The 27,761-nt window shown below is 47.4% G+C and overlaps 1 protein-coding gene across 2 annotated transcripts; it reads left to right on the top strand.

Moving 5' to 3' along the window:
* Window positions 1-252: 252 nt before the first annotated feature.
* On the top strand, window positions 253-27,633 carry PTBP1 (polypyrimidine tract binding protein 1). Of its 2 annotated transcripts, XM_054650179.2 has the most exons (15): window positions 259-383; window positions 4,061-4,091; window positions 13,651-13,729; window positions 14,239-14,411; window positions 15,338-15,484; window positions 16,393-16,563; window positions 17,292-17,402; window positions 17,689-17,863; window positions 19,065-19,139; window positions 20,373-20,518; window positions 23,049-23,082; window positions 23,601-23,693; window positions 24,001-24,217; window positions 24,434-24,511; window positions 24,830-27,633. In XM_054650179.2, exons 1-15 carry the CDS (start codon window positions 376-378, stop codon window positions 24,960-24,962), a joined length of 1,671 nt encoding a protein of 556 aa, XP_054506154.1. In that variant the 5' UTR covers window positions 259-375; the 3' UTR covers window positions 24,963-27,633. The 2 variants fall into 2 exon arrangements, with proteins under 2 accessions (XP_054506155.1, XP_054506154.1); XM_054650180.2 differs by lacking the exon at window positions 4,061-4,091 and having other exon boundaries at window positions 253-383.
* The last annotated feature ends 128 nt before the right edge of the window (window positions 27,634-27,761 follow it).

Here is a 27,761-nt window from a genome sequence, read left to right as displayed (position 1 = left end):
GTGCCTCCCATGCCCTGCCCCCAATCAAGATGGCGGCTCCGGGCGTCATCCCGGCCTCCTTCCCGCTCTGAACATGGCTCCTCCCCGCCGTCTCCCTCCGCCTACCGAATGGCGCCGCGCACCGGCGAATCGCCCCGCCCCTTGCGCCGAGCGCAGCCAATCGGCTTCGCGCGGGGAGCCAGGGCGCCAACCCCTGGAGGCGGGAGGTCCCGCCCCCCCTTCAGGATGACAGCTCCGCCGGCCAATGGAACGCCGGCGCGGGCGAGGCGGGCCGGGCGGCGCCGCCATTTTGTGAGTCTATAACACGGAGCGGTCTCGCTCGTCCCGCTATTGCGGCGCCTCCACTCCGCTCCCGACGGGTCGTCTCCGTGTGCAATGGACGGGTGAGTCCCGCCCGGCGCCGCGCCGGGGCCGCTAGCGGTGCTGCCGGGCCCCTCCCGTGCTGCGGGAGCGCCCGGGTCGAGCACCCGTGCCGGGAGCTGTGGGGCGATACCTGTGGGGGGCCTACGGGCGCGGCCGGGGCGGGCGCGGGGGGGGGGTCTCGTATGGCGGCCGCCCCCCCTTGCCCGGACCCCTCCCCACGGGCAGCGGCGGGGGAAGCGGGGGCGGGCCCGGTGCGCCGCCTCGTGCGAGTCAGCCCCGCGTGCTCTCCCACCGCCCCGCGGGTCCCGGCCGCGGAGAGCTCGGGGGTCCCGCCCGGAGGGGCTCCGGGAGTCCCGGCCGAGCGGAGCTCGGTGGGGCGGCCGGTTTGGACGGCTCAGTGGGACCGGTTGGGGCCAGGCGGGGGGCGGCGGTGCGGGAGCGCCGCGGGGGCGGGTGGGGGGCCCGGGCGCGGCCCCGCGGGGGCGGAGCGGGCGGGGCGGGCGCACCTGGCGGGGCGGCGGGCGGTGATTCACGGCCGCGCTCCCTCCCATTGTCTGGCGCTTCCGCGGGCGGGGGCGGGGGGGCTCTCGCTGGGTTCCTTTTGTGACCGGTTCTCGCTCGCCCAGGTTTCACCGGGGGGGGAGGAGGAGGAGGAGCAGGGCAGGCAGGGCTCCCTCGCCGCCTCACCTGAGCGCCGCAGGTACAGCCGCGGGCCCGGCCCCGCTCCCGTTGTCCCGCGCAACTCTGGGAGAGAAAACTTCCCTCCGCACGCTGGGACTCGGGGAGTTTCCAGAGCTCAACTTTTATCTTGGGCAGCGTCGATTCCTCTTTAACCACCGCCCGGCGGGGCCTCTCTGCGGCAGAGTTCGCTCTAAAGCGGGTGTTTTATCAGGGGATCTCTCTCGAAAACGAGCTCTCCGCGCTTCTTTTCTCCTGTCTGGCGTGGGGATTTTTTTTCAGTGATGTGGTTTTTTGTTTCTTCTAGCGAGCAGTAGTTAAAATATTTCTAAAGGCCTCCGAGTAAGCAGTTTGTTTTCCCCGAGCCGTAAGTACGGGAAGCCCAAATTAGTGCCTTCTCGCTTTCTGCCTCAGAACACTGGTCTGGGCGTAGTCACATGTCTGGGCTTTTTTACACGCTGAAAAGGTGGCGTCTCAGTGTTGTTTTCATCTTAAAACCCATAAAAAGTACTGTATCTTACAATTTTTGCAGTCCAGGATCGCTCTGCTGCTTTTAACCAGTTGCTCATCTTGTTGAATGATACTATTAAGAAAAAAGAAACCAACAAACCAAACAGATTCTCAGCACATGAGATCACACATTCTAGTGGTAAAAATCGGTTTGTTATCAGCTGTAGTTTCAGGGAAGGCGGATGTTTTGTGCATGTTAAAGTAGTTGCTATTTGAATGCAGAAGTTGTAGTGTAACACATGAGACTCAGTTACCCCTCATCTTTTGGAAATCCTGGTGCAGGATCCGTTTGCCCCTGTAAAAGTGTCTCCTGCTGAAACTTCAAAAGCTGCTTCAGAAAACAGTTTTAGGTTCTTGCCGAGCTGGCAGCAAGTGGCCTCTGGCTCAAGGCTGCTCCCATCTCCTCCCAAAAACGATCCCGAGCTGTGCCCAAATGATCCCCTTTGAATAAGTTGCTTTGTTAAAACATGCGAGGGGTCCTTACGGGCAATCCTGCTTTGGAAAATGACCTGGAGGTTTTACTGGTGCTGCTTATTTTTTTCCTCTTATTGCATAGGAATTATCCCATTTTTCCACGGGAAAAATAATTTTTCTGAAGGGCTTTATTGCCTCTTCTTCTGGAACTGGGAAGAGTTTTAATCCCCTCCTGAAGGATGATGTGCAGGACAGGAGAAGGAAGCATGGGGTAATTTACTGAGTGGGTGTGTGAACTGGAAATACATTGCACGTTTCTCAAATAAAAATTCTAAAATACTGTTGAAGCTTGTTTCCTGTGAAATGTGTTATCAAGTGGGTTACAGCAATATCCCAGGAATCGATAGTTCTTTGGCAAATAAAACTTCTTTTCCTGTTGCATACTTCTAAATGCCATCCCCTACTAAGGCACTTTATGTAAAACATTTCCTGTGTGAGAGGCCCACAGGAGGAACAGGAAGTGGGAGAAACTGCTCTGGGGTAAGTTCTGGAGTTTGGGAAACGTGGGGCATTCCCTGTTCTTACCGTGCTTTGTTGGCAGTAGTTTATTTCTCAAGGTTCTGGAAATGCCTGGCTTAGTGTTTATGTGCCAGCCGTGGAATGTGTGCTGTGTTGAGGGACGCTGGTTCCTTGAAGTGCTCCATGCAGATGGGTTTCATTAGAGCTGACCCTCGAGTGCAGCCAGCCCATCCCAGGCCTGCCCTGGAAAATCAGGAGCCATCGCGTGGCTCCAGCTGCAGAGCTGGGTTATGATGACACGGCACCTTGGGGGAAGAGGAAGTGTGAGGAGCTGAGCTGGCTCCTGCTGGTTCGTCTGTAGAGCTGGGGACACTCAAACGGCCTAACAGGACTTTGGTGCAGGAGGAAAGGCAACAAAACCAAGTAAATGCAAGTTTTCTCGCATTAAATCACCGTTTTAGAGTTGTTCTTGAGTGCTTCAGGTTTCTTATTGTTGGTTCAAGAAGGGTTGCCCTGCCTGCTGTGTGTCACCCTGCTCTCTGGAGCTGCTGCAGGTCAGTCAGCTGGCCACTGCTGCATCCTGTGCTCTGGAATTGCAGGCGGCTCTTTGAGGGGTGGGACCAGGCAGGGCTGTGTCAAATGGTTCCTTTCTGCTCTGCATTTTGTGTTGCTGCTTTACAGGGGGTTGGAATTTATTACAACAAAATGCAATCACCGGTGCTGGGTATAACTAAACTCTTAGGCTGTCTGGAGCACTCCCATGGAACAGTAACGTGGAGGTGCTCTGAGGCTCTGGAACATCAGCCAGGCCCAACGTGCCAGGCTGTAGGCAAACCATTCTGACTGCATTGCTGTGAGGAAGTGTGTGCTGTGCTACAGAGTGTTCAGTGCTGGTGAGATCTGGTGTGGTGCTCTTTTTCATCTTAGTTAATCAGAAAGTCTTCATTTTAGGAGGCTTAAGTGTCTAAGGCAGAATTTAAGAACTGTTTTTTTGGTAGAATTGATAGAGGAATCCTGTGTAGGGTGTACCCCAGGCTGGGATTGTCTCGACCTCTGGGCACTCTGTTGGTCTGGCCCTGCTCTGGCATGAGGGCTGCTGTGAGGCCTGGCTCCTTCTCTGCTGGGACACAGCTGGGCTCTGTCCCTGGGACCACCAGAGCTCTGCTGTTGGTCTCTCAGCCGAGCTAGAGCCTGCCTGGGGCTCTGTGGGTGTTGGGGACAGGAACCTCAGAAGGGGATGTTGGTGACAGAGCTGACTCGTGATGCTTTTCCTCTCGGTGTGGTCAGAGCTGAGGTCACATTGCTGGGCTGGGGGGGTTCACCCCCACCCCCTGCCCTTGCAGGAGGAGCAGGTGCTGCCATAGGGAGTGGGAGAGCTGCAGTTTTCTGCCACTGCTGGGTCTTGGGTCTCCACCATCACCATCTAATAATTTTTCCTTGTATAAACTGTCCTTGGCTCACCTGCAAAGACAACTGTGCACTTTGACTTGCTTTTTTCTTACTACTGTAAACTATGCTGGATTTTTGTGGCAAACCTATCTAACTTTTTTAATCCTTTTCTTTCTTTTTTCTACAGCATTGTCCAAGATATAACAGTTGGTACAAAGGTAGGCACTTCTCACTTTTTCTCTCTTTTTACACTGCTCAGCATCTGACCTAGTTTTAGCCTCACCAAATGTAGATCTTCAGCTGTAAAGGGTTATTTCTGGTACCACATAAATCAGTTTTAACCAGAAGGTAATTCAGTTTCATGTGCATTTAAAACTTATGCTATGGCTCAGCATTTAGCTCTTGTCATTTAGGCACGGATGATCAACTTTATTGCATTTAGAAACAGCCCTTTCCCTTGCTAAAATGTCAAGCTATGCTTGTTACTTGTGTGCTAGACAATACTTCTCCATGAAGAAACTGGTCCTTTTCCTTTGGAGAGCTCCATTTCCTTTGTTTGTGTGAATTCCTGCTCAGTTTTATGTCAAAAATCCTTCTGCCACAAAAGGGAGGGTTTAGCAGCTGATTTTTATCTCTTGTGGGTACAGCAAACATGACCTTTGCCCTTGTAGTCTCAGGTTTGGAGAGGGCAGCCTTAGCCCTAAACTCAAAGTGCTGACAGGAGGCTCCTTATCAGCCACGGGGGGCAGCAGGCATCACCTTCATGGGATCAGCACTGGTGCTGTGAAACACCAAGCTGGGAATGTGCAAGGCCAGAGTGGGCTGAAGGGTTAGGGTTTGGTTTGGTTTGGCTTGGCCAGTGTTGTAACTCTGGGGTCAGGACTGCAGTGAACTCAGCCCTGTGTGTGTGTGTGTTGGGTATTGGCAGTGCAGCTGAGTGGCACAGGGGGAGGCAGAGACCAAGAACTGCCAGAGAGTGGCCACTCAGAAGGGCCAGGGGAGTGGTGGCACTGATGTGGAGCAGAGCTGGTGCCCTGGGAGCCCCAGCAGCCCTGCAGGATGGGGTAGGAGCATCACACACCAAGTGCTGTTGGCCAGCAGAGCTTTGTGTTGGAAGGACAGAATGGGCTGTGTTAAGCACAGACAGCCTGGCAGTGCTTTAGGGGTCTGAAGGGGCTCTAACAGCTGTGGGGGAAAGGGTGCTCCTACTTTTCCTCCTGCAGGAATCTCAAATTTGAATTAATGATAGTGTTTGGTTCGAGTAAAAATGCTGACTGATGCAAGGAGCTCAGTTTGCCATTGGATGTGAGGAGGAGAGGCTTGAGCCTGGACAATAAGGTTGGTTAATAGTTCATAGCCATTATGAAAGGTGGACCAAGGCATCCCTAGAGCAGTTTGATACCTCTGCTGGGAAACTGGTTAATGTCGGTTAAGGTCCCCTGGTTTTTAACAATGTGTAATTTGTAACTTTTGAAAGTGGTTTTACATAACTAAACTTAACCAGGAAGCTTCTGAAACTGTAGTTGGTAGATCTCAGTGAAGCTTGGAATTTTGGGGTGTGGGATTGCCTGCCTCATTGCATCCATCTGGGGGGATTCCAGACCCTGGCTGCAGTCAGGTGAGGTCTGGAGCAATCCCCTGTGAGTGCCTTCACCTCTGGCATGGGACAGCATTGTACCCACAGCTGTGCTGGTCAGACAGCAGGTAGGGAGGGGTGGGACTAAACTGTGCATGGAACAGGAGGTTTCTTGTCAAGTCTGATGAGGCAGATTTAAAGAAAGTTTAATGTAAATTTAAAGAGTGGCAGAAGCAAGCAGGAAAGCTGATTCATCTTGGTAAAGGTAAGCTTTCAACTGATTTTTGCTGTAGCCATGTTATCTGATTGTGTTTAATTCATTGAATATGCAGGTGTAGCTCTTGTAATAGGATTCCCTTCATTAGTGCTTGGTGTCTGTTGGTAAATTGGAGTCTGTGCATTTCTGAGAGCAAAGTGAAGCTTCTCCTGTGCTCCCATGCTCTGCCTGGGTCAGCCACAGCTTCCCCTGCTCTGGGACCCAGCACAGGCTGAGGTGTCCATTCTGTCACCTGTGCTCACGAGAGCTTCCTGGCTGACCTACCACATCACCCATGGAGATCTGAGCTGGAAAGTGGTTTTTAATCTGAGGTGTAAATTTACTCATTCCTGATGTGTGTACACAGAAGGTAGGAATTTTTTTGGCTGTTGGAAGATGACAGTCCCCAAAATCTGTCAGCTCTTGCCATGCTCAGTGACCTTGTCCATGATCTGATACTGTGACTGGAATGTCCCAAAGCTGGCTCAGACAAGTAGGAAAAGTGCCTGTGACTCAAGCCACTGCTGAGCAACGTGTCACAGCAAACTCCCAGTGGCCTCTGGTGTCTTGCTCTGAGTGCTGAGCTTAACTTGGAAGTTAAAGACTTTATGAAAGTCAGGTTTTTTCCAGTTTGCTCCACATTATTGCTTTAAAAGGCAAGCTGCTAGCATGTTTTATTTTCTCACATCCTTAATTTATGTTTTAAGAGTATTTACACCCGCTTACTAATTTTTCCAAGGTCTTAATTAAATTTAGTTTCTTTAACTTAAGAAGCCCCCAGGTGTTCCAGTGGCTTGCTCTTCTGAGTACTCTACTGCCCAATGGTCTTGTTTTTAATCAGGTGTAATTGTAGTAGCCATTCCAGGCTCCTCAGTTTAAAGTGTGTGCATTTGTTTAGGAAGCTCATTGCCATTCTGGTGTGGGGATTCCTGATGCACAGCCTTCTGGAATGTCCTGCAGATCAGAAACACATGATCTAAGATTTACTTCCCATAATTTCACTGCTGTCTGAGAAGGAAGTAAGTGTGGCCCTAAGATGGAGGCATGGAGTTTGAGCTCTGAGGTGCTCTTTGACCCTGCAGTTGCCTCTTGCAAGTCTGATCAAGGTCTCTACTCTGTGGTGTCTCCTTGCCCTTTGTTTAATTCCCCTGCATATCACTGTTCCCTCACACTCTGAGAGGATGAGCTGTGACACGTCGCTGTTCTTTAAGTGAAATTGCATTTTGGTGTTTGGAAAAGTCTCAGAATAGTTGAGGTGCTGAATAATCCCATCGTTTCTTGGCTAAGTCAAGCTCTGCTTGAAAGATTTCCCTTCCAGAAACCAAAAGTGCAGTTGTGTGGCGTTTGAGAAGTTAATTTTTAAAACAGGCTTTGCTGGAGTGTGATACAGGCTGACTGCATAGAAGTGATTTGTGGTGAAGCCAGGATCTTTGCCATGGGAACAGTAATTATGGCTTCAGGCAGTGGGCCAAGAATGTTGTGAGGAAATTCCAGTCCCCTCCTATGGTTTTAGTTAGAGGCTGCAACAAGCTGGCTCTTGTAGCCTCCCCACCAGGCGTGAGCACACATGGGAACCACATGTTGGTGGCAGGGGACAGGGATGGCAGTGGCTGCTGGGTGGCATCGGGTCACCTGGGTGTGCCACACAGCTCCATCTCACCTGGGAGTGCTGCTTGCTGCTTTGTGCACCTGGCTCTTCAAGTCATAGGTCTGTTAATAAAATGTTTTTAGAAAATACTGGATTTAAACCTCAGGCCTGCTTTGACTTCAATCTGTGGTGATTTAAAAAAAGAGAGAATATTTAATACATGTGAACTCACTCAACTGCACATTTTTAAGTTGTAGGGATGGACTCTGGTCTCTGACCTCTGTTTCAGGTACTGTCAGAGTGAAAACACAGGTATGCTGGTGCTGCATTTCTTGTCCTCTCACACCAGCAAGAAGAGGAAGCATTACTTATTTACACATTCCCCATGGCTCTGGTACAACAATTTCAAACTTCCTGTGAGAACACATTGAATTCTGTGCCCAGCTGGGCGAGTGTTTGAGCCCTCCCATTTGTGGTGCTGCCCCTGCACTGCCACAGTTCAGGTGCAGTTGTGCTGCTTGGAGAGTTCCTGCTAAACCCAGGTGTTCCCCTGACACATGGGGCAGAAATGTCCTTCCATGAGTTCTGTGTTCCTGGAGTGACTCATCCAGCACTATTTCTCCCTGATAGGATTTCTGTTGAGCTTTGCCAAGGCCTCTCTGCTCCGTGGCAATGACTTAAAAACTCAAGGTTGAGTAGTTAAATTTCAGCTTGGGAGCGGTGTGGATCATAAAGCCTGGGCGTGTGCTGCCCTACCGAGCCAGCATGACTGCATTGCTGCAGCACTTGGAGTTGAGGAATTTTGGGCTATTTAAACTGGCCACACCTTTTATTTGCTCAAAGGGCAGGTTTGTTTCACAGGGTGTCTCCATAGTAGCAAAGACTGAGAAGGAAAGTTAGGAGGGGCTGAGGGATGAGTGGGTTGAGGATCCGGCTTTGCTGTGAGGCTCTAATAGAGCTCATTGCCAAAGCACACGGGGTGAGCAGGTGCAGCACTGGAGTGTCTGGTGGCTTTTAGGAACTCCAGGGCCTGTCTGCAGCCTCTAAAACAGTGCTGGCAGAACTGTGTGAGGAAACTGCCACGCTCTGACTGTCTCACCCAGCTTCAAAGGGGCTGGGAGTGTGTGTGTGCCAGTGGGGATCCCAGTGGGGAGCCTACCATTGGCTGCTTTGGGGGCATATCAGCCTCATCTTGTCCAGCAAGAGGGAGGCTGTAGCAGTTTCAAAAACCTGAAGCAGCAGGTGACTGGTGTTTGGCTGAGCAGAGTGTGGGTTGAAAATGTGTCCCCTCTGCCACAGATCCACTGTCCATGGAACATGCTGACTGCTGGGCTGCACTTAATTTGATTAATGGTATATGTGTTCTTGTCTTTGAATTGGTACAGCAGCCATGAGCAATTTAGTGAACTAAATTGATCCCAACTGCTTTGGTTCTGATCAGATGATAAATGGTGGTGTCCAGTGTGTGAGTGACACCAAAGTGGGAGCAGCGTCACACTGTGGAATCTTCAAGTTGTTTTGTGTTGGCCTTAACTTCCCAGCTTCCTGGAGACTGTTGGGGATGCAGGTGTGTGTGTGTGTTCTTCAGAAGTGTTTCACAAAAAAAGTTGACTCATGGTTTGTTTGTGACCCAAATTGGAATGTTTTTCACACTATAAATGACTAAAGAGTGCTGGAGGCAGGAGAGGGGAATAGAGGGGAAACATAAGTGAGCTGTGCTGGCCATGAGTCTTTGGTGGAAGGCAAGGAAAACTGGCATCCTTCCTAGTAGTTTAAATTTAGTTCCATTCTTGAATCTCGAATCTCTCAGCAAAAAATGTTGGAATGTAACATGAGTGTGATGGTGATGATGTCATCAGACTGGATTTCTCTTAATAGTTTCTTCACAGAGATTTGAGCTGTGAACTGAAGGATCAGAGCATTCCTTCGTCCCTCTGGGACTGACCTCGCACAGCCCCTGATGAGCCACTTGCTCCTCCTGTGCTCAGAGGCATTTTCTTGCCTCTTTGATCAGAGCTGAGGGTTTTTGTGAGCTCAGTGGTCTGACTCCTTTTTTTTTTTTTAAATATTACAGTGGTTTTTTATTGGCTCTACAATATTTTTCCAAATTTAGAGAAAGTAAAGAACAACGATGCCCATGTGCTCTGGCTTCTTACAGGACAGATTTCTTCTGATTTCTTTTCAGAAGGAGTTTCCACGTGCTGCTGTTCCCTGCTTTGCTTTCTGTAAGTGCCTGTTGGCTGATGGCCTGCTTGCCTCCAAAATCCACCTTTTCCCTCTCAAAGTGCTGCTATCCCAAGTCTGTCTGAGCACTGTAAGGTGCTCCACACCCAGAGACAGTCCTGCTGAGTTTCCTCATTTAGGCATGGACAAAAACAGCTTTTTGTAGATCTTGAGCTTGACCAGCCTGTGGCTTCTGGCCTTTTTGGTCATTGTCCCCTTCCTTCCCACATAGCCCTTTTGCCTTTGCTTTAATTTTGCTTTCTGCCTGAAAGTTGATTAGGATCACATGTTTGACTTGAAATAAATATTTTTATGGTGGTTTAATTTGTGTTTGTTTCTAGCCTTTTGCACAGGCAGGATGCAGTTGACTTACTGTAATCCATTTAAAATAAGTGCTGGATCTTAAGTAGATAAAGGATTATATAGGGCAGCTGGGAATTTCTGTAGCACTTCTAGGTGTGCTGATAAAAGCTGAGACAATCTCTGGCTTCATTCCAAAGTGGTGTAAGCCAGGTAAAATCCTACTGGCACTGAGGCAATATGTAGTGTATGTGAGTGAGCTGTTGCTTTTTAAGTAAGAGCCTGGGCAGACTAAAAATTCTTAGGCTTTACTTTTTAAAACTTTAAAGCAAGGCTTAGAGTTTGGGGTGTGGTCAAACTGGGGGAGATCTGAAACGTTCAGCTGTACCTTGCAGCAGCCTGCCTCTCCCTGAAAATGAAAAGAGAATGAGGGAATTGTTGAGCAGGGCTGGCTGTGTGATTAAATTAATGTAGCTTGGGCAAGGGGCCTTCTGTAGCCAGGAGCATCAGGCCAGAGGAGGCTGCTGGCATGGAAACCCCTCCCAGTGGGGTTTCCCTGTGCTGCTGGCTGGGGATTTGGGTGGTGCAAACAGCCCTACCCTGCTCTAGGTAGGAGCTGGCTGTGTAACTCCAGAAGTGATGGTTGTTTTCAGGCAACAGGAAGGGGAGATTTGTTAGTTCAAACAAGGAATTTGATGTGCTGTGAGTGCACTGTGGCTTCTGTTAATCTCGTCATAAAAATACCAGCTGTGGAAGAATGGCTGAGCAGAAATGTCAGTGTAATTAATGCCTCTGGGAGCAGGGATGGGAGCTGGGGCTTGGAGATTTGTGTCTTGAAGTGCAGCTGGGCCTCCCTGAACGGCTCAGAGGGAGTGCAGCAGGGAGAGAAGCAGTGCTGTGGGTGGATACAGGTGAGCACCAAGCACCCTCACAGCCCTTGGCTGGGTTTCTTCCTTTTTAAGCCTAAATTAAATTATATGAAACTTTAGAATCAGTAACTTCTCTCCTGTCTTTCCCAGTATAATTCAAAATACCCAGTGGGTGAGAAACTCTTCTAAACCTGTTCAACCAACCAGGCTTGCTTTGGTTCCTCTGCCTCTGCTGAGTTGAGTACTTGGTATGAAACATTTGAATTTATATCATGGTTTTAAAGAAACTCTTTAGTGTTTCTAACATGTACTGACAGAAAAGAGTCTAGAAAGAAACTGGTGATCCCTGCAGTGTAAAGGCAGGGAGGCTTTTGAGTGCTCATTACTGTGGGCATGGTCATGGACAACTGAATTTCAGTTTGCCTCGAGTTTGGTTGTTCCAAAAAAGCAACTATTTCCTGTGGTTATCTGATACCAGCTCCAATAGCAACAGAGGAAGAACACCCAGCAATGAAAAGTCATGGTTCATGCAGTCTCCTTGTGCTGGGGAGGCATGGGCATGGCAGCACAGGGTGACCACTGAGGCTCCTTGGGGCACTGGGTCTGCCTCTCTCACACTTCAGCAGCCACTCCTGCACTGGGAGATGTGGGGAGTAACTTTGGTTATAGGGTCTGCCCCTCTCACACTTCAGAGCCACTCCTGAAGATGGGGGGAGTAACTTTGGTTATAGGGTCTGCTCCTCTCACACTTCAGAGCCACTCCTGAAGATGTGGGGAGTAACTTCAGTGTGACTGCACAGTGCTACATGTACTGTGTGTAAACTTCCCTGTATAGAAAAAAGACTTGGGAATAACTGCCTTTTTCCAACCATGGCAGTCTTCCCTCCTTGTTTGCATGTACTTCCAGCTGGGAAGCTTACAAATTGACTGCTGCTGCTTTTGATGTTGAACAATCATCCCCCCTCTGCCTCCCGGCTCTGGTCGCAGTGGGCAGCACAGGCTGTCTCCAAGATAAGAGGGGAGTGGATTGGAAATTGCTCTCCTTAAAGAGACATGAACGTGTGGAGCCTGGCTGCAGTGATATCCTTGCCATCCCTGCCTGTGAGGAAGTTCTCAAATACTCAAGAAAATGTGTATTTTAAACAAGCCATTAGGAAAGCTAAATTCTTTCCATAATGGTATAAATGCTTGTTTTTTTCAGTTTATAGTTTCCTAGTGTTGCCTCCATGAGAGCCAAATCTGTGGCTCATTCTCCCAGTGTTTCCATGATGGATTGCAGGAGCTGCCCACTATGTTTGCACAGACACACCAATGAGTTCTGGAAGTGCAGAATGTTACAAGTTAATACATAAAAAGATGTTTTAAAACATTCAAGTCCCGTTAAGGCCTGATGCAAAGGCTTTCATGAAACCAGAAACATCTGATTATGTGGGTAGGGCTGTGTTTTGGTGAGTGGCCCTTGTCAGTAGCTGCCAGGTGTATCCCATACCTGGAGTGGCAGCAGCAGTGCAGGCACAAGAGTTCTAACAGCAAACCAGAGGATTTTTTCCAGCCTTGGAATTATGCCTTAATTTGAGTCATCAAAGGATGGGATCACAGTCTAATAGCCTCCCAGCCCAGCTTGCCTCTTGCTGCACTCAGGAATCGAAGTGCTAATTAGAACAGCTGTTAAAAGGCCCATTCCTAATGACTGCACCATGTGAGGAGGAGGAGGAGGAGGCCCAGGCCAGAGCCTTGGTGGGAGCTGGTCAGCACTTGCAGGTGACCAGCAGCAGCTCATGAACAGTGGCTTGGAACCTGGCCTAATTCTCATCTTTGGGACATCAAAGTCCTTGAAGCCTCTTTGAAGAGCTGGCAGTGAGTAGTCAAACGAGAAATTCAAGATTTGAGGGGGAAAGAAAAAAAACCCAAACCGTGTTGTGTGTGTCTGTGTAGCTGGGTGTTCTGGGGCTCTCAGTGACCTACTTTCCCAGCCTGTCTGCTGGAGGAGTGCACAGAGCTTTTGTTGTTGCACGGCTCCTGTTTCTGCAGGTGCCACCAGATACAGGGTGTGTGGAAGATAAGGGTTTCTGGTGCCATGGTGTGGAGCAGGCTACGTTTCCATTGAGGTGGGTGGGAGCTGCCAAGGCAGGGATGAGTTCTGAGCTTTTTTTCTGTAGATAAAAACTTTGTGGTGTGGCGCCTTTTGTGGAAGAGAAATGTAAAATTATGAAAAAGTGCTCTTGTGTTTTAGATCTGTGGTATCATGTTTGCTCACAGTTTACAATGGAATTTGAAGTCTTCTGTGTAATTTACTTGAAATTAAGCCATGCTGATTGTAAGGTGTGTATGCAAGTAGAGATTGTGCTAAGAAGTCATTCATAGGCATGTTTGCTTTTGTCTTAGTAATGGTTTTTTGTATCTACTACTTGGGTTGGACCAGTCCTGGTCAGTTGAGGTGATTTAGGTGACTTTACAGGGAATGCTGTATCAGAAAATACCTTCTGCCAGGTCAGGGTGCTCCAAGCCCTGTCCAGCCTGGGCACAAACACTTCCAGGAATGAGGCACAAAATGCACAGCTTTGATTCATAACTGCCAAGTCCTTCCCAAATACTTTTGGCAGCTTCAGAGTGAAAATCCTGTGGGATGGGAGTAGTCAGAAAACCTGTTTTGCCACGTATGACAGGAGAAGGTGCCTGGTGCACTGTGCTGTGTGTGGTGGCTTCACACAACTCAGCAGCACTCCAGCCCTGAGATCCCTGATGCTGAGCTGAAAAGAGATATTGGATAGTGCTGCTCCATTACCAAACTGGATCTGAGTGATATTTAATTCATGGAGGTGAGCTTCACTGCCCACTGTCAGTATGTTTTCACTTACACTTGTGTTCAACTCCTCTGCAGCTTTCTCAGTTGTTCTGCTTTAGGAGTGCCTGGATAGAATTGAGTAAAATGCTCTCCATTTACCTGGCATCTGTTCTCTTCCAGCGGGCAGCTGAGGAGCTTTTCTCTCCTTGTGTTACTACTAACGGACCCTTTATCATGAGCAGCAACTCTCCTTCTGCAGGTAATATTGCATGGAAACAAGCACAGCAATTTCTGAGTACTGCAAGGAGGCCTGAATTTTCCTTCTTTGTCATAATTTTAAAATCTCTTCATTTTTAGTACTTACTAGGCCTTTTGTGGGACGGTGCTTAATAATAATAATAATAATAATAAATGTTTGCCAACAACACTAGGCCAGGTGGAAAGGAATAAAGCAGCAATCTGGGGTTAGTGGCTCAGACTTGCACTAAAAATATGAGTGGGTAGGTGTGAGCTTTACACAAGCTAGGAAATGGCCACTGGAGGATTGATTCCATTGCAGTGGCATTTGGCTGTGTCACTCCCATCATGCAGTTTGGGGGAAAAAAAGAGTAAAACCATGTGTCTTCAGACTCAAGTTAACTTAGACCATGGAATTTCTCTGTAATAGTGCAGTAGCTGGCTGGGGAGCAGAGCTGTGGGTCTGCAGTGGGAAATGCATGCTGCTTCTTCCAGATCCTTCTCATCAGCAGTAACTCTTGCTTCTCACAGCTAATGGAAACGACAGCAAAAAGTTCAAAGGTGATAACAGAAGTGCCGGCATCCCATCCCGAGTAATCCACGTCCGCAAGCTCCCCAGTGACGTCACGGAGGCAGAGGTCATTTCTTTGGGCTTACCCTTTGGCAAGGTCACCAATCTTCTGATGCTGAAAGGAAAAAACCAGGTATTGTCTCCCTAACTGGAAGCATGGATTGTGTCAAAGGCTTGATAAGTTTGTCATCAGGAAACCGCCTCCAAGTTGTTTGAACAGCTGCCGTGTGTTACGAGTCAATAACTTCTGCATACTCTTATTTTACTTTTCTGTGATTATCCCATGAGCTGTAGAAAATACCACTTTCAGGCTGCAGAAGGAGCTCAGTCCATAATTGCAGGTTGTCACTTATAATTAGCGTTAGGCCTGGTTTGGAAATTGCAGGCCTGGGATTATTTGAGCAGCAGTGCCATGAGTTGGCCTTTTTCACTCAGGCTTGCTTGACAGCTGAGTTACCACTGTGTAACGTGGCATATTGAGGACACCTTTACAGATGTAGTAAATGAGCTGGGTATGGCTGAAATACTCTTGGGTAATGGGGGTGGTGTGCAGTAATTTGGTAACTAAAATTGTCTTGCAAATTAAGGAGTAAAAAAGCAAGCCAACTTTAATAATTGCTTAAAATATTGTCTTTAATCTTAATTATGAAAAGGTGCCTCTGATATATTGCATGGTGTGATTATATGCAAGTGACTTGCTACAATCCCTTAGGTTTCTCTTCTGAAGGAGGGAAGCCCCTAAGGGTGTGGAGCAGTGTGGGGGCTTCCTGCCCTGGAGAGAAGTGAAGAGTCTGGATTGTTGCTCTGTTTTGTATTCTTGGAGATACTTACATCTAAGTACACACAGCATGGAGATCTTAGAGTGAGACTGAAGCTTTGCATTAAATCAGGCTGGAGAGAGAAGATCTTTATTTGCTCTACTTACAGTTGGATGTTAAACAGTTTTGTGTGCAAAATCACACGTGGAAATGGAATTGTGAAAACCCAACCCAGTTGGAGGGTCAGGGTGACCTGGTGCTGTCCTGGTGTGACATGTCCCTGTTGGATTTCACTTCCCAGGCTTTCATAGAGATGAACACAGAGGAGACAGCCAACACCATGGTGAACTACTACACCACAGTCACTCCGGTGCTCCGGAGCCAGCCCATCTACATCCAATTCTCCAACCACAAGGAGCTGAAGACAGACAACTCTCCAAACCAAGCAGTCAGTTTGTTCTCTGCATTGTCATCCCAGGGAGGGGGGGACACACAGCCAGATCTCTGCTGCTGGCTTGAGATCCATGGACTTTAGTAACATCTGCTTTAGGATGTTTGTTTCTAATGCTTAAAAAGTTTCTATCAAGTGCAGCCATGATGGGACAGAACTCATCTGTGGTAGAGCACAGCCTGGTGCTGGTGGGTGCAGCTTTGAGGTGGCAACACCTGAACCCAGCAGGTCTCAAGGCTCTGAGCCCTCAAGGGTCTCTGCACCACCCACTCTGCAGAGGGGAAAAAGTTCCTAGTTTCAGTTCAGCCCCTTTTGGCAACTTTTTAGGACAGGAACACAGCAAAGAAGTTCAAGTGTTGTGTCTCCTTGCCAGTACATCCTCTTTGTCTGCTCTCCCTTTTTGAGCTGATTCCAATCAGGATTAGAGCACCCAGTGCTGTGCAGATGAAATGCTGCTCTTGGGTGCCTCTCACAGCTAGAACACAAGTGTTCTGTGTGTTAGGTGGCTCTGCAGAACCCCAGGCACTTCTCACTTCTGAATCCCTGTGGCAAATGTGCATCAACCTTTTAGTGTCATCACCTTGTCTAGGATTCTGGAGATGGATTCAGAAAAGCCCTGTTTTTCCCTTTTTCTAAAAAAACAGGTTAATATTGCTGCATCAGCTTATGCAGAGTTTTGCCATAGCATAGCATGGTTGATTTAGTTGGCATTTTTGCCTTGCCCTTACTGGTTGGGGTGGTCTTTACTGCCTCTGTCTCAAACATCCCCCAGCCTTTGAAGCAGCACAGTTCTGCTCCCTGCTGAATCCAGCAGGCTGTTTGCAGAGAGGGAACTCAAGGAGAGCTGACAGTGTGTTTTCTGGAAGCAGAAGTGTGGGTCTAACAGCTTTTTTTTGCTCCTGCAGCGTGCCCAAGCAGCTCTGCAAGCCGTGACCCAGGTGCAGGCCGGGGCTGTGGCGCTGGCCGCCACGGCTGCGGCCGTCGATGCAGGCATGGCAATCACTGGCCAGAGCCCTGTCCTGAGGATCATTGTGGAGAATCTCTTCTACCCTGTCACTCTAGATGTTCTGCACCAGGTAAAACATGGCACCACAACTGCTTGAAGGTTGTTCTGCAGGAAGGGCTAGCAGCATCCGGTGTGTTGGGTGTAGTTGCAATGGCTGTGGTTTGTGTTTGTACAAGGCAAGTTCTGAACAGAACTGTCAGACTTTTCTGAAAACCATACACCTGCAGGAGATGCCACTAGTTTTAGTTTTAGTCCCCCACTCTTGCATTATTTTAATTTCCAGAGATTTGAGTCCTAGTCCACTTTATTGGATCAATTACAGTTTTTCAGGTTATCTTTAGGTTTTAGCAACAGTAGCTGATCTTCAGCCTTCTGCTGGGTCCAGGGAAACAAATACAGTGTCCAGGAGCCATGTAGGCAGCAGCCATTTTGGAAAGTTGCCTCTATCTGCTGTGATTGCTTAATGTTATCTTCATGTTTAAACTACAAACTTAACTGCATTTAAGAATTCCTGAAATTCCTGGAAGGGGTCGAGTTCCTGAAGGTGTTTGTGAATATTCCTGTTAATTAACCCAGAATAAACAAACTGTACTTAGGGAGCAGTTCAGCTACTCTGGTGTGTTCTAGGCTGATGCCATGATGCCAGTCAAGCAATGCTCACAGTGTGGTTTAAAACCTTCAGAGCTGCAGTTGAAAGCTGACAGGCTAAAAGACTTTGTTTCTGCTTGTAATAAGAGATCAATATGAAATTATCTTGCTGGAAGTGTGATAACAAGATACACAAATATTATCTTGCAGATCTTTTCCAAATTTGGTACAGTCTTGAAAATCATCACATTCACGAAGAACCACCAGTTTCAGGCCCTGTTGCAATATGCTGACCCCATGAGCGCTCAGCATGCCAAACTGGTGAGTGCTGGATTATTCTCACATGTTTGATCCAAGCTCAGGGTGGGCTTTGGGGTGGGCTGACACCAACATTACCCCAAGGACAGAGTGGGAGTGGGAGGGAATTGCTTCCATATGCGACTTGGAGGCTGCCAGAGGGGCTGAATGAAGCAGAGCTGTCTCCACATGAGCTACCTGCTCTCAGGTGGAGCTGTGGGATGGCCTAGCACCCTCTCTCTCCAGAGAGCAATTGCTGTGAGCTTGGTCTGAGTGCTTTTGGGTGAGGACTGGTTTTGTTTCCTCTCAGTCTCTGGATGGACAGAACATCTACAACGCCTGCTGCACGCTGCGCATCGACTTCTCCAAGCTCACGAGCCTCAACGTAAAGTACAACAACGACAAGAGCAGGGACTACACCCGCCCAGACCTGCCCTCTGGGGACAGCCAGCCCACCCTGGACCAGACCATGGCAGCTGCTTTTGGTGAGTTCAGGAGTGGGAACAGCACAAAGCCAGCTGATCTGTGTGTGTGTCATGGGGAACCCCCCTGCCTGCACACCCCCTACTTCTTTTCATTCTCACTGTGCTCTGAAAAGTGCCTTGTCCTTGCAAACACCACCTGGGCTCAGCTCCTTCTCAGGGCATTTTTCCAAAGGTGCCTTATCTTGCACTGACTGTCTGCATGCATACCCTTTGCATATTTGCTATAGCAGATCTGAAAGCTACGTCAAGTTATAGTTATAATTTAGGCTAGATGCTGTTAAGTGTTATTTCTCTTTTAGAGTGTTACAGTTAAGCTCTAAATTTAGGTCTAAGTCACGTTAAAGTACTGTTTAATTGAAGTGTTGAGCTTTAGGCAGCATTCTTTTTCAGCATTGTTTACACTGTTTTTGCACACACACATACCTGGGTAGACTTCAATTCCTTTCTGTTTTCATTGCCTGGATTTTGTTTGGTTTTGTTGTTGCTTGCTTTCCTTTGTTGTGCCTTAGTTGTCCTTTGTAAGTAGAGTGGATCTTGCCAACAAATCTTGCCAATTGTTGTGCTTTGTAGTTTAATTAAATACAACTTTTGCTTATGCCCTTGTTGGTGATTTTTGGGCAAACTCAAGCACAGTTTGGGACAGTGTGTCAGGAGAAGGGGAGGGGATGTCATCCTGGTGTATTTGGTCAGAAACTTTATCTGAATAGAGTGTAACTGAGGCAGAACATTTGGGGATCACTGAGGATCAGATTAGTGCCAAATCCCGTAGTCGGTGCCTCTGGTGCCACCTGGTGTTTGGCCAGGAATTGTTTTGGTGATCTCTGGGAGTCCATTGTTACGTGAGAGGCGTTTAGGGTTTAGCTTTCAACTAAATGCTTCTGTTGAAAGACAGATCAAGACATTTTGGCTAAGTTTGGGGAGGTTTAAGTTAGATATTAGGAAAAAGTTCTTCACCCACAGGATGGCTGAGCACTGAACAGGCTTCCCAGGGCAGTGGTCACAACACCAAGCCTGAGAGAATTGGAGAAGCTTTTGGACAACACTGTGAGCCACGTGGTTGGGTCTGTCATGTGTAGGGCCAGGAGCTGGACTTGATAATCCTTGTTGATCTCTTCCAACTCAGAATATTACATTGTTCTGTGAAGTTTAGAGTTTTCCTGCTGTTGAGCATTTTTTTTTATAATGTGTCTGTCTTTCCCAGGTGCCCCAGGAATAATCTCTCCTCCATATGCTGGAGCTGGCTTTCCTCCTACTTTTGCCATTCCTCAGGCTACAGGTACTGTATTTCGTAAGTAAATTTGTGTAGGTTTTGTGTAGCTGAAGCATCTTCATGTTTTAAATCAAAGTAGTGATGTTTTTTTTTTTTTGGGTTCGCCATGTAAATTGTAAATGCTGGCATTTAGACATGGAAGGACTGGTGGTCCAGTACATCACCTCAGCTAGGAATGCTGTGTGCAGCTGCAGCACCTCTGGGCAATGTCCTGGTGATGGGAAGAAGATGCATAAAGCAGGATGGGAGAAACAGTAAAGGCAAACTTTGAAATAATATGGGAAAGTGGTGAGGAGATAAAAGTTCTTGTGCTTTGAATTTCCTCTTGTCATTACAGAGGTTAGGACCTCTATTTGACAGCTGTAAATGTGGTCAGAGCAAGGAATCTGTCAATGTTTTCTCTAAATATTTTGAGAAGGCTGATATTTAAGGTGAGCTTTGAAGTTCACAGCTCATGCTGTAGGTACAGATCATTGCTGCTTCCAGAAGTAGCCAAGAGTCTGAAAACTGGAGGTGCTGACCATACTTGCAGGAGTGCCAGCCTAAACAATCCTTGCTGGGGTTTTCAGCATTCCAAGCCACGTTGGCTCTCTGGGAACATGATGGAATTTCCTTGCTTATGACACACAAGCAGAGTGGGCTGTTGGGACATTGCTGTTCTGGTAACATCCAGCCCTGCTGAGGAAACAAGAAGGGGCTGCTTTGGGGATTAATCCATGCAGTTGACTACCAGCAGTTGTTTCTTGAGCTCTAAAGCTCTGGCCCTTGAAGGGCTGCTACTGGGAGCTGTCTAGGAATGCCTGTGAGTCCAGCTGCAGTGTTTCCCAGTCAGGAGAGCTGGGTGATGGTGGCACAGGGTTACCTGGTGGTTGCATGTGTGATGAGAGCACATTGTGCATGCCCTGGTTGGACGGACCCTCCCCATGCCCCGTGTGTGACACCTGCCCTGCACAGCAGAGCTGAGGCTTTGTGCTCATCCGCTGCTTGTCAAACACGCTCCAGAGTGCTGAGGCACCTGCTCAGCACCAGGCACTGCAAGAGCAAATCCTCTTAGAAACCAAAACATTTCCTGCAGCACCAGAAGCGGAGGCTCCTGTTGCCCTTAGGATTACACGGGCACTTTTGGGAGAATGATGACTTGCATGGTTCACAGGGTGTGCTGTTCTCCCTTCTGGTGCAGCAAATACACTAGAGTACGTGCTGTTAATTCTTCACTGGTTCATATTCTTTAATTTCCAGGCCTGACAGTTCCAAGTGTTCCTGGAGCTCTTGCTCCTTTGGCTATTCCAGCAGCAGCTGCGGCGGCTGCAGCAGGACGGATTGCCATTCCCGGCCTGTCTGGGACAGGGCACTCCGTGCTGCTGGTTAGCAATCTGATCCCAGAGGTTAGTGCAGTCCTAACTTTACTTGTTTTTTTTTTTTTTCCTTCTTCCTGTTATCTCTGCTTTCACTTTCTGAACACGGATTGGGCTGAAATTCATTGAAAGTGAAATCCTGCTGTATGCAAAGGAAGCGGCACCTCTAGAGCAGCCGCTGCCGTGCTCTGACAGCCCCAGGTGCAGGGCAGAGCAGTACTCTAGTTGCTGAAGGGAAATGGGAAAGTCCATCTCAGATTGAAATTGCTCTTCCTTGGTTCAAAGCCAAGGATGCTGCCTGCCTGCTCTTGTCCCCCAGAGACTACAATGCCTGTCCCTTCCTCCCTCTTCTGTGTGGAGTCTCCCAACCATTCCCATGGAATAGTGTCATTTGGGTCACAGAGTAGTAGCCATGTCCATTCCTTTTCCTTGGCATGTTGTAGTTTTTAATACATTAATTCAGAACTACAGAGAGGCTTCATGCTGACCTTTGCTCTTTCTGTGTAGTGTCTGGATCCCTGCTAGCTTGACCTTGTACCTGTGCAGTGTTTCCTCTGCCATGTGCTTGCACATTTCCCCCTTCCAGGATTCCTGGAAGTTTTTCCTTAGCTAAACCCCTTAACAGCTCACAGTTTACATTTTCAATTCTACTTAACTGAGTGAGTTGAAATATTTGGATTTCTCTAAAAATAATGCAAGTAATATTTGAACAAAAACCTTGTTTAATGAAAGACAGCACCATAAGGGAATTGGATACAGGGGGCTTGAATTTTCCTTCAGTCAGCCCCTGGATCTGGTTGGATTGAAAGTGTAGAACCTCTGGTGTTCAGCAGAGTGATGAGGCTCTGCTGAGGAGCTGTAACTGGTGGGACTGTGCACACACGTTAATAGCACTTTGCAAAGCTGTAAAACTTACCAGTGATGGCAGAGTCACCACAAAACCTCTTTGGATCAAAGGGGAAGCCTGGATGTGATGAATGATCAAAATGTTTAACTCTTAATGAGATAAACCAATCATGTTTCAGACTGCTCTTACCTGTCATTGCTGTTCCCTCCAGGGCATGAAATAACAGCAGGGGCTGTGGAACAGTTTTGGGATTTGCTGCTCGTGCTGCCTGGAAACTGCTCTGCCATTCCAGGGACTCTCATCTCTGCTTTGTTCTACCATAAGCCCTGATAATTGCAGGCATCATTATTCCTGAGCAGTGTGATGCTTCCAAGTGGGTGTTCCCAGGAAGCTGTTGGGTGCCTGGATGGTAGTGGCAGGACAAGGGGCTGTGCTGCACTTCTCAGATTTCTCACAGCTCTGTTTAGGCAGGAGCAAGCAGTTATTTCATGCCCTGTGGTTTTTTTGAGGAGCTCTTCACTCTCCATCCAGCTTGTCTTTGGGCTAGAGAGACTTTGGGACTTGGACTGAAGCTGTGAACTAACAGACATGAAACTTTTTCCACTGCCTGTATAATCAGTGTTGTAGAAACTTACCTGTGCCACAACCAGTTAGTAAAGAGACAGTATTGCCTGGAGTGACTGCTCTGCCATGGGGTTTTCCTGAGTGGGAATCATGGGAGCTGAAATGGCTCCATTTTTTTCTTCCACAAAAGTGGGAGCAGTCCACACATCTCAGCTTGTGGTGACCCAGTACTTGGGGTTTCTGCACAGTGAGGTCAGGCCACAGAGCAGGAACAGTCCTCTACAAACAAGGTACCACCTCCTTATCTGAGTGCTCCCAGCAGACCTTGGAGTGGGATTTGTGGCACTACAGCTGCTCATCCATATGATCTGTTTGTTTAAAGCAGTGCTTGGTATCCAAGGTGGATGTTCCTTGTTTCTTTCCAGCCAAGTATCATGGCATGGATTGCTTCCTGCAGTTCCTGACCCCAAGCAGCAAATGAAGCTGTTTGTGACTTGGTCCATGAAGTCAATAAATGTAAACAGAGGAAATATTTTTAGTAGAATTTTAGGGAATGCCATTGCAATTGAATTGGTTATTGCAGCCTGTGGAAGTCACTCTGGGGGGATACTGTCTCTTACTCCTTTGTATATCTGAAGTAAAAATGCCTTTTCTTTATCATTGTGTTCCACTAGGTAAAACCTATTAACTGTTTCTGTAAGCAAGTTATTGTATGTAGAATTCTATAAATCTGACTGATGGAACACTACATATTCCTTATGTATTTACTGACCTGTGTTTTTTGCTACTTTTTTCTTTTCTCCCCATCCCTGAATTTTTTTTCTTCCCCCGATCCGGAATTTCTTTGCCAACTGACTGCACGGTACTTCTGCTTCCTGTTGTTGCTTGAAACAAAACAAAAAAAAAAAAAATAAAAACATTCCCCTTCCAAAAAAAAAAAAAAAATAAAACAAACCCTGCTCTTCGGAAACCAACCTGCCCTTCAATATTAACCATCTTGAAAACTTCATCATCCATCAACCAATTTCGCCATTTCCTGCGGGGACTCTGCCCTTCCTCGTTGTGGACGATTTGTGCAACCTCGCTCTCCCCTTCGATTCCTTACCTCTTCCCTGTCCCTCCGCTGCCTTGCTCTGCTGTTCTCTAAAGAGAGTTACACCCCAATGCCTCTTTATTCTTTTCGGTATGTTATTATTCACACTTTTTATTACCTTGTTTTTCATTTATTTGAGATTACTTTTTGATACTTCAGAAATGTACAGTTTGCAGTTTGCCTTTTTTTTTTTCTTTTTTTTTTCTTTTTTTTTTGAATGCATAATTTTGATTTTACATTGTTTACTTAGTTTGCTGTTTAATTTAGTTTGCCTTTGGTTTTGGTTCAGTTCTGCATGGGTTATTGCTTTGCATGTCTTTGATAAGAATTTTAAATTGTGAGAGCATGCGAAATTGTCCAGTCTTCTGGCAGTAAGATTTTGGCTTTTTGCTGAAACCCAATGTCTTTTCTTTAATGTATTGTTCCATTATTATTCTGCTATATAAGAATTCCCTTAATTAGAGCAGAATATGTAGCCATGGTTGGAATGAGATCAGTTCTGGTTGGGAATGGATGTTTTTGCTGTTGGATTGATTAGCTGATGTTAAGTTGAATTAGACTTTTTGTTTCCCTTCCTAAAACTGTTCTTGTTTCCTCCCTCTTTGAAGGAGTCTATGGTGATGTGCAGAGGGTGAAGATTTTATTTAATAAGAAAGATAATGCCCTGGTTCAGATGGCTGATGGGAATCAGGCCCAGCTTGGTAAGCTTGGCAGGCTCAGACTCTGGGCAGTTAGGGACAAAATGGGTAGTTAAAACTTTCTTTTTGGCACTTGATCTTCTCTTCTAACAGCAGACCCAAATGTATCCAGGCCTTGTGGGCTGTGGCTGTGGGGCAGATCTGGGGCTGGGGTGGCTCGTGGGTGTGAGAGGGAAACAGACCAAGAACACAGTGAAGCAGAGGGACCCTGCAGGGTGTGCTATCTGTGAGGACAGTGAAATTCTGGCCTTGAATTCATGTCTGGACCAAACTGAAGTGGCCTGCAGTCAGGTGTGTCCTCCCCTTGCAGCCATGAGCCACTTGAATGGGCAGAAGCTCCACGGGAAGCCCATCCGTATCACGCTGTCCAAGCACCAGACGGTGCAGCTGCCCCGCGAGAACCAGGAGGACCACGGCCTCACCAAGGACTATGGCACTTCTCCTCTGCATCGCTTCAAGAAACCAGGCTCCAAAAACTTCCAAAACATCTTTCCTCCTTCTGCCACTCTTCATCTGTCCAATATTCCGTAAGTGTCAGCAGGGAGAGTTCCTGTGTGGCTGAGTATTGAAGTGTTTGCAGCTCTGTGTTGCTGTCAGGAGAGCTCACCCAGCTCCCTGCTCCATTGTCTTGCCTTGCTAAGAGGCTGCTGGTAGGGAATTTAGAAAACTCTCATGAAAATTAGTTTTTTCAGATTACCTTGGTCTGTCAATGTCTGTTTAACTGGGAAAATTTTTTGTTTCAGACCTTCAGTAACTGAAGAAGATCTTAAGTTGTTATTTTCAAGCAATGGTGGGATGGTCAAAGGATTCAAATTCTTCCAGTAAGTGTTTTGTATTATGTCCTCTCCTTACTCTGGGCTTTTCATATGGGAAGTACTTTATTCCAGTCAAAAGGCTCAAGGGTGAGCAGAATCCTTACTCTAACAGTGTTTGACTGTGGAATATAAAGAATTGCTGAGTAACCTTGGGCTGAGCACTGAGTGAGGGCTGCATGTACTTGCCACAGAGATACTCCTCTAAAGAGTGAGTGTGCTGCACATCCCTGGGGGGTTCATTCTGTGCTGGATGAGAGAACTTGGATAAAGCTGGGGAAGCTCCTGCAATGGATCTAAACATGCTTGAAACTTGTGTCTTGTCAGGAAGGACCGTAAAATGGCTCTGATCCAGATGGGCTCTGTGGAAGAAGCCATTCAGTCCCTCATTGACCTCCACAATCATGACCTGGGGGAGAACCATCACCTGCGTGTGTCCTTCTCCAAGTCCACCATTTAGAGCTTGGGAAGGCCTGAGTAAAAATGGACTTGACTTAAAACCTCTGGGGTTCAGCCTTGACCTTAAAAGGCTGGACACCAGGGTTTCAACTTCCATCATTCCAGAAAAAAAAAAAAAAGCCACTTTAAAAATGCAGCTGAAGTGACCTTAAAAGACCAGAGATTTTATTTTTTTAAAGAGAAATCAGTTTACCGGTTTTTAAAAAAAAAAAAGAAAATTAATTCCTCTTGCTAACCTTGCGGTGATGGGTAACAATCTTGACTGTTCCAATAAAAATCACAAGTTCAAGTTTACACTATGGAACCTGCTCTGGGAAATTCCCCTCCCCTCCTGCTCCTCCTCCCCCAAAAAGCAGATCCCAACAAGTTTTATCAGGTTTCACATTGATGCCTTTTTTAATTTCCTTACCCATCCATGCCTTGAAAGACCTAAAACCACTGTGTGAATTCACTGTAGCGCCTTGGAGTCAGGATTGTGGTGACCAGGAGCTCCCAACCCGCCCAGCACAACACTCGGTTGCGTTGATCCCACCTTAACCTGTGCACCTGCTGTCCTGTGCCTTAAACCTTCTACTTCTTTGGGGAAAACATCCGAGCTGCAGGGAGGGGATGGGCAGAGCTGAGGGGGGGAGCGGCTCTGGCTGACGATCAGCAGGGGGAGCTGGCAAAGTGGATAAAGGAAATTTTGGGCTGTGACTCAGGGCAGCCGTTCCCCGCTGCCCCCTGTTGTGTGTGCGTGTCTCCATCTCCACGTGTGCCCTGTGCCACTTCCCAGTCTGCTCGTGGGTCATTGCCTCCTGCAAACTCAGGTGGGAGTTACCTGAGAGCCTTTGGCTGAGCAAAGATCTGGGTGGGGGAGCGTTCCCAAGGCCAAATCACATTCCAGTGTCAGGAGCGAGCCCGCAGGCTCTGCCCTCACAGAGGGACAAAAGAGCCGCCGTGGGACACTTGTGAAAGATGAATCAGAGTTTGTCAAAATTGTGTGTGTATATACCTAAATGCTTGGCTAGGATTTGGAGAATCCTTGGATACCCCACAATTAGAAAGGTGCCTGCAAGAGGTACCTTTGTGCCCCTAATTGGAGATTAACGAGGCTGCTGTAGCTCCGCCGTCGTTCTTAGAGCATGTCTTCAGCATTTGAGCTTTTGTTTGAATCCTTGTATTATACTTTGATGCCGTTGCTGTCCTCTGTGCCTAGCAATATTTCCAGTTGACCAAATATTCTAATCTCTTTATATGCAAAAGAAATAGTTTTAAGTACCTTTTATAGAATGATAAGATGGTATAAACGTAATCTAAATTTACTCCTTTGTGGTATTACCCGTGTATACTGTACTTTATTTTCTTTGTTTTGTAATTAAAGCTGTAGGGCAGGAGTAGTTTCCAGGCTGAGGTCGTGGCTGAGGATGAGCAGAGCCGAGGGTGTGAGAGAATGAGCACAAACAGCTCAGAAATAGAAGGAAAAGGACCCAGGCTAAAGATTTTTTTTTTTACCTTTTGAACCTATAAGCCCAGATGTTGTTCTAGGAAGGGAATTTATTAAAAGTAGAATGCAGCAGATCAGTTTTTCCCAACGATACAACAATTTTTATTTTTTTTTTCTGGCTTACAACTCTTTCCCAGGCCATTCTGCCTTCTATTCCGTGTGATCCGATGTTGCCTTACATTTCCCTCTAACCTGCAACCTGTTCGGATGCAAAATAACAAGAATCTTGTACTTTTTTTCAGGGTTTTTCTGCAAATTGTGGACCAAAGTTTGTTTTTTAATTGTCTTAGTGTTGCAAGTTCTGATTTCCTTGCTTGGTGTGGGAGCTCTTGACTTGCCTAGCACTGAGTGTTTGGAAAAGTCTTAACTTTCTGTAGTTCCTCCCTGGACTCTCAAGGATATGAATTATGCTGGAGAAGCATGTGAGGTCCGAGTGAGGGCCCGCCTGGTGCTGTGGTGTGCTGGCTACCCCCAGAAAGGGCAAGACCCCTGCTGACAGCATCACCCCAGCTGCTCTTGGTACCTCTAAATCTGTGCTGGAGCCAGGGATCTCTCCCTGCAAAGCTTCCCAAGGAGCAGGAGGGCACAGCCAGGGGTTTGTGGCTGTTGGCTTGTCCCCTCCCCAGTGAAACACCTCCCACAAGGGCACCCAGCTCAGCAGCACTGGGGTGACAGCTCAGTGCCCCCATCACCCTCCCCAGCTCTGGGGAGGCTCCCGGGACCAGGCCCTGGCTGGGACACTCTGGGTGTCCCATGGAAATCCCAGATGGATTTGGGGTAACCAGGCCCCCCAGCACGGCGGGTGCTCCCTTTGGATCCTGTGTTTGCATGTAAAGAATGTGAGTAACTAAGGGTGTACATATTTATAATTTTTTTATACCTGTTGTAAGACATGAGGGGCAGCAAAACCCAGTTTTTTATGGTAACCAGATGTATTGTATATTTTGATAACAGCAATTCCAGGTTCAGTATTGTGGAAGGTGGGTGGGGAGGGGAAGTGTACACACCATCAGAATTCCATTGCCTCTTTCAAAGAATGTTTGTAATGCAAAATGAAATGAAATTAAAACTATTTTATAACAACCTTTGTACCTTTCTGTAGCTCCATTATTTCCTGTTGAGATTGTAGAAGCAGTTGGTGCCCAGTCTGTACTTGTGCTTTCAATAAATTCTTCTGTATCCTTCACTCCTGATCTTCCTCCTCTTTATTGTGACTGTTTTGCTTCTGATTTTTCCTTCTCATGTAATTCCAGCTGCCTCATTTTATTTTAACTTTGACTTTTCCCCCACTCTGGGCTGGCAGTGCTTGTCCCT

The sequence above is a fragment of the Agelaius phoeniceus genome, chromosome 29 (genome assembly GCF_051311805.1).
Source record: "Agelaius phoeniceus isolate bAgePho1 chromosome 29, bAgePho1.hap1, whole genome shotgun sequence".
Lineage (NCBI taxonomy): Eukaryota > Metazoa > Chordata > Aves > Passeriformes > Icteridae > Agelaius > Agelaius phoeniceus.
This window is presented reverse-complemented; position numbering and strand designations above follow the sequence as displayed.